General features: G+C 36.6%; 1 protein-coding gene across 1 annotated transcript; it reads right to left on the bottom strand.

Moving 5' to 3' along the window:
• Nucleotides 1-5,476: 5,476 nt before the first annotated feature.
• On the bottom strand, nt 5,477-6,468 carry LOC118920126 (L-aminoadipate-semialdehyde dehydrogenase-phosphopantetheinyl transferase-like). Its single transcript, XM_036900556.2, is given in 1 exon segment — nt 5,477-6,468. A coding segment is annotated over 1 exon segment (930 nt). The 5' UTR covers nt 6,460-6,468; the 3' UTR covers nt 5,477-5,529.
• Between the last annotated feature and the right edge of the window lie 4,919 nt (nt 6,469-11,387).

The following is an 11,387-nucleotide window of genomic DNA, read 5'->3' on the forward strand; positions in this document are numbered from 1 at the left end:
AATGGAATTGTTTTCCTGATTTCTCTTTCTGCTAGTTCATTATTAGTGTATAGGAATGCAACAGATTTCTGTGTATTATTTTCGTATCCCGCAATTTTTCTGAATTCAGATATTAGATCTACTAGTTTTGAAGTGGATACTTTAGGGTTTTTAGGTACAATATCACATCATCTGCAAACAGGGACAGTTTAACTTCTTCTTTGCCAATCTGATGCCTTTTGTTTCTTTGATTGTCCGATTGCCATGGCTAGAACCTCCAGAACTACGTTGAATAAAAGTGAGCATCCTTGTCTTATTCCTGATCTTAAAGGAAAAGGTTTAAGCTTCTTGCTGTTAAGTATTATGTTGGTTGTGGGTTTGTCATATATGGCCTTTATTATGTTGAGGTTACTTGCCCTCTATAGCCATTTTGTTGAGAGTTTTTATCATGAATGGATGTTGAATTTTGTCAAATGCTTTTTTGGCACCTATGGATATGATTGTGTGGTTTTTGTCCTTCTTTTTGTTGATGTGGTGGATGATGTTGATGGAATTTCGTATGTTGTACCATCCTTGCATTCCTGGAATAAATCCTACTTGATCATGATAGATTATATTTTGATGAATTCTGTTTGCTAATATTTTGTTGAGTATTTTTGAATCAATGTTCATCAGGGATATTGGTCTGTAATTTTCTTCTTTTGTGGTGTCTTTGCCTGGTTTTGGTATTAGAGTGATGCTGGCCTTGTAGAATGAGTTTGGTAGTACTCCCTCCTCTTCTAATTTTTGGAAAACTTTAAGGAGGACGGGTATTAGGTCTTCACTAACTGTTTGATAAAATTCAGCAGTGAAACTATCTGGTCCAGGAATTTTGTGCTTAGGTAGTTTTTTGATTACCAGTTCAATTTCCTTGCTGGTAATTAGTCTATTCAGATTTTTTGTTTCTTCCTGGGTCAGCCTTGGAAGATTGTATTTTTCTAGAAACTTGTCCATTTTTTCTAGGTTATCCAGTTTGTTACCATATAATTTTTCATATTATTCTCTCATAATTCTTTATATTTCTGTGGCGTACATAGTGATTTTTCCTTTCTTATTTCTGATTCTGTTTATGTATGTAGACTCACTATTTTTCTTGATAAATCTGGCTAGGAATTCATCTGTTTTATTTATTTTCTTGGAGAAATAGCACCTGCACCCAGTTTTTGTTTATCTGAGACAGTGTTTATTTTTCCTTCAATTTTGAAGGACAGTTTTCCTGGATGTAGTATTCTTGGTTAGCATTTTGCTCATTTGTCTGTTTTTCCTTTTAGCACTTTGAATATTTCCACTTCCTTCTACTTTATAATGTTTCTGCTGAAATAACTGATAAGCTTATAGGAGCTCCCTTATATATGATGAGTCGCTTTTCTCTTGTTGCTTTCTAGACTTATTATTTGTCTTTGAATTTGAGTTGATTATATGTATCAATGTGGGCCTCTTTTAATTCATCTTAATTGGAATCTTCTGAGCTTCCTGAAACTTGATGTCCATTTCCTTCCTCAGATTTGGGAAATTTTTATGTCACTTTTCCCTTCACATTAGATTTCACTTTTCTTTGTCTCCCTCTTTCCTTCTGGGACTCCCATAGCGCATATAATGAGACATCTTGATTCTGTTTGATAAGTCTTTTTTTAAGCTATCTTCACTTTTATTTGCTGTTTTTTCTTTCTTCTTTTTTCTCTAGCTTCATAATTTCAAATGACTAGTCTTCAAGTCCACTGATTCTTCTGCTTGATCAAGTCTGCTGCTGAACCCATCCAGTAAATTTTTCAAGTCAATTATTATACTCTTCAGCTTGAGAATTTCTGTGTGGTTCTATTTATATTTCTATCTTATTGTTGATGTTTTCATTTTGTGTATGCATTTTTTTCCTGATTTCATTGAGTTAATTCTCTGTGTTCTCTTGTAGTACATTGTATTTCTTTAAAATAAATATTCTGAATTATTTTTCAAGTAATTTGTGGATCTCTATTTTCTTGAGTCAATTTCTGAAGATTTGTTTTATTTGGGCCACATTTCTTTTTCTTGTGTGCCTTGTAATACTTTGTTATGATTTGTGCATTTGAAAAAAAAAGGCCACTCTCCCTGTATTTCTGAGAGGCTTCACAAAAATAAAGACCTTCACCAACTAGCTTGCCTGGAGATTCTTGAGGCCTCTCAAACCTTTTCTAGGATTACATCTTTTCTAGTACTATGCATGTAATTTCCCAATTAGAGAGAGATTTTCCTGTTGCTTTATGAGGAGCTTGTAATCTCTTGCTCCCTTTGATGACTGTCTGCAGTATTACAGGCTTTCTGATGTTTCCATAGGCCACTGAATGATGTTTTGCTCTTGGCCACAGACAGTCATCCATCCAAAGTATGTGGTTCTCCATCACCATTCAGAACCAAATTAAACAGAAACCAATCCCTTGAGAAGAAGCCTGAAAAGTCAGAATATTGGATGAATACTGCACTCTTTGCTTTCTCTCCCATGGGATAAACCACATTTTGGACTCCTGATTATGAGTTGTGCCAGCTTGGTAGAGGAACTGACATGCATGAAATAAAACACATTTTCCTACTCAGTTCTTGGTTTTGAGTTTGCCTGGGGCACCGTGACTTCCTGACTGGTTTCTAGAATTCTCAAAAAAGTTGTGTGGAGTGATATCATTAATTTGATGTTTTCATGGGACAACATAATCTGAAACTCCCTATTCTACAACCTGCTCACATCACTCCAGGTATTGGATTTTTATTCTTAATGAGCATATTTAGGATAGAGGAACAAAAATATCTGTTCCACTCATATTAGCAATGCTTCTACAGGAAGAGTGGAAAACCCTGTGGAAGGAATAATGGGATGGTAGCAAACCACTCTTAAATGCAAAGTAGTGACAGCTAGTGTAATACACTAAAATAAGTACTGTGTTTGTGATTTCTTTAAATTTTTGTATTAATACCCATTGAACTGTATTTTACTACTAACATTAAAATAAACAGGCAAAAAGAAGGACTCTTCCATCAACATCTCAGTAGAGCACTTTTGACCTCTTATAATTCCTTATAGGATGGGCTCACTCAGATCTTTGGGTGTCTTTCTTTGTCAAATATCATTTTTATTACCTATTGGTGCTTCTTATCTAACACAACCATTGCAGGAATTCCCAGAGAGCTCTGCTTTCTGAAGTTAGATCCACGATCAGCATGAGAACTTTTCCTTTATTAATGATTCAAAGAGCTTTGTGACCCTGACATTACTTTTAAATTGTCCCTCCAAATTGGAATGCTGATATGACTTAAAATTAAGCTTCTAGCTCTTTCCCTGCACTGGAGGAAGACAGAAGGTAAGAATATGTTCTGTAGCTCTAGTTCTGATCTATGGGTCAGCACTTTCTTAGTTTTTTCTCACTCTTTTGGCTATTCATTGATCACCTTCACTCCATTTTCTTAAACTCACCTATACTCTATTGAACTCATACAAAGATATAGCTTATATTTATATACATGTATACATATATATTGTATGTATATAATTTAATTACAAGGCCATGAGATATATTCATTTTCCACCTTCTATATATTCCCATAAAGACTTTTTTAATAGTTATATGATGTTGAAATTCTAAAAATAGTGTATGAGAGTTCCCCTTTCTATATTCTTAATAAAATTTGACCAGGATATTTAGTATTCAGACCAATAGGTTTCATATGACACATTGTTCATTTCTCTAGAAATAGATAGATTGAGCATTATTTTTTCAATAATGTTAATCATTTATTATTATTATGACAAGAAAGATGAGTTTCTCATATCACTATTACATTCATGCTAGGGAAAACAATGTTACCTGTATTATAAATGCTACCTGATCTTTTACAAACACGTTATTTACTATTCTTAGAATATTTGGGCATGCTTAATAAAGTAAAAAAATTTAAAACATTCCAGTATTTTTTACTAAGCCAAATATCTACTGTTATAAATTTACACACAAATTTGTAGTTTTAGTAATAGAAACAATTTAGTTGTTTCACTTCTTCATATTAACAATAACAAGAACTTTAAATCTCCGAGACATGCAACACAACCATGTAACAGGTTTTGTCATCAATATGATGGTCATGGTATCTTACATATTATGTTCCCACTGTAAATTAAGTCCTATTTACCAAAATAAAAAGAGGCAAAGACAATTAACAGGCAGTTCATAAAAAAGGAATATAAATAGCCAATAACAACGATAATATCAACCTCATTGCAATGAAAAAAACATAAATTAAAAAAATAAGACTGTTTTTCATTTGTATTGGCAAAGATTAAATTTGTAAAGAAGGGATAATCTACAGTTGACCAGGCTGTATGCAGGTGAAGGGTAAAGAGGTGGTCACATATATAACACTAACTGGAAGTGTAAATTATACAGACTTTTTGGAGAGCAATTTGGCAGTACTTACCAAGCTCTAAAAATGTTTAAGCCCTTTGAACCAGTCATTCCACTTCTAGAAACCTTCTAAGCATAATTAAGCACTTACCTCAAAAATGTGGTTACAAGGACATTCAATGCACCACTGCTTATAGTAAAAATTGCAGGCAATCAAAAATGTCTAGCACAGAGGAAAAAGTGAGTAAACGGTGGCACACCGTCTTTCCAGCAGGGAGTGGGCTTCCCCTGAACACTGTGTCCCCAGGCCCACCTTCCCGTCCTCCTTAGCCAGAGTCTACCTCCCAGAGGATGATAAGGTCACAGATGAGCTCGCTCAGGGACATCGTCTGTCTCAGTGGACACAGAAAGGGAAGCTTCTGGGGGCTTTTAGGAGAAGTCTTTTTCAATGATAAAATGGCGATGAGAGGAGACATGGACTTTCCTGCCTTTTAAACACAATTTTAAGAAGTTGTGAAGCTGGAAGTTAGAATAACATCTCTTAAGACCATGAGGGACACAAGCCTAAAGCAAAACCAATAAACTGAGGCCAAGGCAAAAAAAAGTGTCCTTAATGACACCTTTGTATGGTAAGTAAATAAATGTCCTTGGTTATTTAAATCTATGTTTGGACACTGTTACCTCTGGTTAAAAGCATCCTAACTGATATCAGCCATACAATAGAATACATTAGCATCACTAAAAGTTATGCCACTGAAGTATATTTAAGAACACTAGATGTGCAATTAAGAGAACAAAACAGTGTATTACTATGGATTCATTTGCTAGAAAAAGCTCTGGAAAGATATTTTGGGTTTTAGGAATAATTATCTCTGAAAGATAGGAATTTAAATATCTCTTTATGCAATTTTTTTTTTTCCTGCAATGAGCATGTTGTCACTTATTTTTCAGGGAATTCCTTCTGTCAATCCAATGTGATTTTGGGGAGAAAGAGGTAACTATGTATTCTAGTGAGCTATCTGGAACTAGGTGTCTGCTTTTTTAATAGGGAAGTTGTTTTTAAAAACTGATTTTTGAAATAAAATTTGATACTATCAGCATTTATTTTTTAATGAATACATTTCCCTTTATTACTTAAGGAACCATATCATGACTTTGTACCATTTCGAATTGGAATTTCCTCTGTGAAGCAAAAACAGTCCCAAAATGAAGGATCTTCAGGGGTCATAGGAACAGCAGGGGATATTAAATCATTGAAGGTGAGAATGGTAAACTGCCTCTGGGTTGGTTTAGAATCATTTTGAGATGAAACACCCTGATGTCTAGATCCATCGGGTTTCCTAAGAGCTACTGCAACAAAATGGTGCTCATCTACTTTACTTTCCTCAAATGCCCATTCTTTTTCTTCTTCCCCATCCAGGAACAAATGTGTTTCTTTATAAACCTGGCCTATATCCAAGTTTAATGGGGATATATCAAATTCAGGACGCTGCAATTCAAATTCTAGTCCAACACCAATGGCTTTTATGAAGCTTTCTTTCAATGCCTAATTCCTATAAAACATATCCAGTTGAGTCCATTCATCTATAAAGCTTCTGATTGTTTCCCATTCTTTGTTGGTAAACTTTCTTTTCATAATATGAAAGAATTCTGGAATTGAACCACGACCTGGAAAACTAGTCTTCATTACATCAATTCCAACTTCTAGCTCGGGTTTAGCAGCAAGTACAGCATAGTCCCCTTGATGAGAGATGTTAAAGTTGAAATTGGGGTAAGGATTCGGTGAGTCTTTTGCAAGAACTGATTTTCCCTTTGCAGTTCTTTGCAAACGAACATTATTCCAAGGAATATTCAATTTTTCTGCAACTAACTTCCTTATCATCAGACGACCAGTCATGGCTGCCTTAGCGTCCCGGGCAAAGACGAACTGGCCAATGCGCTCCTTCTCCTCAGGCTGGATCGACTGCACCGCCAGCAGCCACTCTGCTTGGCTCGGCAGCCAGGTGCCACAAGAAAAGGCCCAACGCACTCCCTCCATTGATGGCACCGAGCAGAACCGCTTGGCAGGTAAAACCATACACCAGGAAAGGGCCTTGCGGCCACCTCGGGTCTGAGGGCGCGGACCTTGCGTGCCCCACCCCCCGAGAGATTGAGCATTTTAAAATATACATGCGATTAAAAGGATTCTAAAATGGCTTCAAAGCGTCTATTCTATATAGTCCCTCTAGGTATGGGTGAGACTTACAAAGTGATCAGATATCACTCCTATGATTATGTTATGTTATTGGCAAAGAAGATTCTTATAGATGTAATAAAAATCAGGTTATTTTTTATTAAGGAAATTATTTTGGTGGGATTATTAACTAAGTAGAAGCACTTTAAAAGAGAGATATTCAAAGCCAGGGTTGTTTTCCTGCTTACTTTGAATACATAAACTATTATGTTGTGAAAGCAGAGAATCATGAGACAAAACCATCCTCTGGTTTGGTTGGCCCCAGCTGACAGCCAATAAAAAAGTGGGGACTGTGCTACAAAGAACTGAATTCTTCTAAACAAAATAAATAATCTTGGAAGAGTTCTCTGAGCTCCAGATGAGGACTGTAACTCAGATTACATTTTGATTTCAGTTCATAAGAGCCTGATCAGAGGATTCAGCTAACCTGGTCCATGAGACCTATAAGATAATAAAGGATGTTTTCAGTTGATAAGCTTGTGATAATTTGTTATGCAGCAAGGGAAAACTATTATGATGTTTTTTAGCTTAATAGATTCTACTATGTGTGTTAACAGGTAAAATAATTTTTATTTTGAGTATTTATCTTTTATAGTAGTTATTTATATATTTGTAATATTAATCTTTTGCTTGTTGATATGTGATGTAAATTACTTCTCCACTTGTTTTATTTTAATGATGGTATATTTACACTTATTTTCAGTCATGTTGATATAATTTAGCAATTGGTTTTTATATGATTTTTGCTCCTTGACTTGGCTTAAGAAAATTACCCTCTACAACAAGGCCAAAGTGTAGTCTCTGTGAAGGAAACTCACAATCATAATGTTTATTAGCAAAACAAAATATAAAACATAATATTCTGAGTGAAGTGTACGTAAAGTTCAAAAAAAGAAGTCTGTGTTATAAATCAAAATAGTGGTGGCCTTTGGATGGGTAGTGACTGGGATGGGTCACAAGGGATGGGTGTTTTGCCAATAAACTCTAAGGCCTGATGTAGTGCTAGTTTCACAGGTGCATACACATTGTGAAAATTCAACAAGCTGTTCTCTGACAACTGTGAACTTTCCTGTGTTTTTTTTTAAATAGCAATAGTTTGTGCCTTCCTATAGCCATGCCGTATACAATTGCATGACTGTATCACAAAATAATTATTTAGTTTACAGTTGATGGAGATTTAGGTTGCTTTGATTATTAAAAATAGTGCTGTTATAAATATTTCTGTATATGTTTCTGGGCAAGCTATGAAAATATTTCTTGCTTTTATATATCTAATAATTTTAACTGCTATGTCAGAGTTTACATTTATTTAGCTTTGGGTGATATTCACAAAGGGTTTTCCAAAGTGGAAATATAGACCCCAAGCAGCTGTACATAAGCACTTCAGATAGTCCACATTTTCTACATTTCCCAAATAGTGTCAATCACTTTCATTTTAGCTATTGGGAGAAGGGGTACATAGGTACATAGTAGTATACTATTGTGTTTTTAATTTGCATTTTGATGATGAAATATGAAGGTGACAACCTTTTAATTTAATATTTATATATCTCATTTTGTGATGTATGTGTTCATATGCAATGTCATAATTTATTGGATATTGATATCATTGTCATTGTTGTTGATATATAAAAGCTTTTTATTATGAATGAGTCTCTGTCAGATACATTCACTGCAAATAGCTTCCACTGCCCTGGAACTTACCTTTTTCATTATCTTCATGTTGGCTTTTTATGATTAGTTGTCCTTATTTTAGTTCAATTAATATTCACTTTTCCTTTATTTTTCCTTTTATGCCTTAAATTATATGTTCATCTCACTTTGAACAATGCCATATTTTCACTGCTTAATATGGTCTTTAAAAACAAGTGTAATAGTATTGTTCTGAAAGTAATGGCTCAAGGATTTTGGCCATCTGGGTTTGAATCCTACTTTTACTAATTGTCAGCTGTATCACTTTGGGGAAGTTATTTATTAACCTTTCAACATTTCACTTTTCTTATCTTAAAAAAATAACCAGACATATTTTAGAGAACAGTTATGAGAATTCAATGAAATAATTTATGTGAAAGCTATAAAACAGTGCATGACACATAGAAAAACTTCACAATAAATTTAAACCATCATGTATAATTAAATCAATTCCATGTCTACAGATTAATATACAAAACCTTATGGAAATTAACACTTCTTTTCCAAAAAAGTAAATCTGATTTTCTGACTTAATTTTTAATAGTCATATTATTTTAAAATTCTTGCTCCTTGGAAAAGTGTATGATGAGTAAAGAAAATAAATATATTCATCCAAGCACTTAGCTGCAGGTAACAGAACCTTAATCGGTATAATTTAAGCAGACATGGAATTCATTAAAAGGATTTTGTTGAATTGTTTGAATAGCTGAAAAATTTGGTAAAGATCTATGCTATCAGAAAGGACAGCCAACACCAGCCTGCAGAATGTCCCGGTGAGGGGCTACCATCATTCCTACCTCCAAAGGGTCTGCGTGTTCTTCACTGTCAGTGCTTTGGAGAACTGAGTCTGGCTGTACCTACTGCTATTTTGGGTGAGAAAGTTCATTCCACAACCACTACTTATTGGGATTACTTACTTCCAAATATGTTTCTCCTTCTGTGGTTCTTCTCATTTCTTTGGTAAAATAAAGCCAGTTGGCATATTGTCAGCTACCCTATAGCTAATCTCATATGACAAAAATCCAACTACATCTTATGCACAACAACCCTAGATTATTAAGTGGAATCTAAGCCCTCAATCTACCAATTTGTGAGGAACTGAATCCTGCCATAGCTGTGTGAGTAAATTAAGAAGTGAAGCCTTCCCCAGCTGAGCCTTGAGAAGACTGCAGCTCCAGCTAAGAGCTTAATTGCAATCACATGGGAGATACTGACCAGAAGAACCAGGTCTTTAGCAATAAGGTCCTGACCTACTAAAATGTTCAGATAATGAATGTTGATTTTTAAGCCTATAATTTTTGTGTCAAAATTTTACACAGCAGGAGAGGGAGTCAAGATGGCAGCGTGAGTAGAGCAGCAGAAATCTCCTCCCAAAACCACATATATCTATGAAAATATAACAAAGACAACTCTTCCTAGAATAAAGACCAGAGGACACAGGACAACATCCAGACCACATCAGCACCTGCGAGAACCCAGTGCCTCATAAAGGTGGTAAGATACAAGCTGTGGCCCGGCGGGACATGAGCGCCCCTCCCCCCAGCTACTGGCGGGAGAAGAGCAGGCAGAGCGGGAGGGAGGCGGAGCCCAGGACTGCTGAACACCCAGTCGCAGCCATCCGGACCAGAGAGCAGACACAGTGCGTGCACGGGGCCCTTGATACTAGGGAAACAGGGCAGCAAGAATGATGAGAGGGTACCGGAGGCCTGGCGCCAGAGGACATGACAAAAGCGAGTGGCCATTTTTTTTTGCTCTTATGTTTTGGCGAGCACTTTTTGGAAATCTTACAGGGATAGGGACCCCAATACTAGGAAAACAGGGCAGCAAGACCGGTGAGCAGATGCCTGAGGCTGGCGCCAGAGAATAAATAAAAACGAATGGCCATTTTTTATTTATTTATTTTTTTAATTAAAATAATTTTTTTTTTTTTGTGGTCGTTTTGTTTTGGTGGGTGCTTTTTGGAAGTTTTAAAGGGGCAGGGCAGGACACTTAATCCAGAGGTAGGGAATCCGGGATTTCTGGGCACCCTAATCCCCTGGGCTGCAGGGAGTACGGAGGCCCCTTATGGAGATAAATAGCCTCCCGACCGCTCACCTTCCAACACAACTCGACCACTTTGGAGTAGCTGCCCGAGCCAGGCCACAGCCACAGCAACAGCGGAGATTAACTCCATAGCAGCCGGGCAGGAAGCAGAAACCCTGTCTGCACGCAGCTGCCCAGCACAAGCCACTAGAGGTCGCTGTTCTCCCAGGACAGGAGGGCCACAAACCAACAAGAAGGGAAGTTCTTCCAGCAGTCATTCGTCCCAGCTCTGCAAACTATTCCTATCACCATGAAAAGGCAAAACTACAGGCAGACAAAGATCACAGAGACAACAACAGAGAAGGAGACAGACCTAACCAGTCTTCCTGACAAAGAATTCAAAATAAAAATCATAAACATGCTGACATAGATGCAGAGAAATACGCAAGAGATATGGGATGAAGTCCGGAGGGAGATCACAGATGCCAGAAAGGAGATTACAGAAATGAAACAAACTCTGGAAGGGTTTATAAGCAGAATGGAGAGGAAGCAAGAGGCCATTGATGGAATTGAAACCAGAGAACAGGAACGCATAGAAACTGACATAGACAGAGATAAAAGGATCTACAGGAATGAAACAATATTAAGAGAACTGTGTGACCAATCCAAAAGGAACAATATCCGTATTATAGGGGTATCAGAAGAAGAAGAGAGAGGAAAAGGGATGGAAAGTATCTTGGAAGACGTAATTGCTGAAAACTACCCCAAACTGGGGGAGGATATAATCGAACAGACTACGGAAATACACAGAACCCCCAACAGAAAGGATCCAAGGAGGACAACACCAAGACACATAATAATTAAAATGGCAAAGATCAAGGACAAGGAAAGAGTTTTAAAGGCAGCTAGAGAGAAAAAGGTCACCTATAAAGGAAAACCCATCAGGCTAACATCGGACTTCTCGACAGAAACCCTACAGGCCAGAAGAGAATGGCATGATATATTAAATTCAATGAAACAGAAGGGCCTTGAACCAAGGATACTGTATCCAGCACGAC

Source organism: Manis pentadactyla, chromosome 5, assembly GCF_030020395.1.
Source record: "Manis pentadactyla isolate mManPen7 chromosome 5, mManPen7.hap1, whole genome shotgun sequence".
In the NCBI taxonomy this organism is placed as follows: domain Eukaryota; kingdom Metazoa; phylum Chordata; class Mammalia; order Pholidota; family Manidae; genus Manis; species Manis pentadactyla.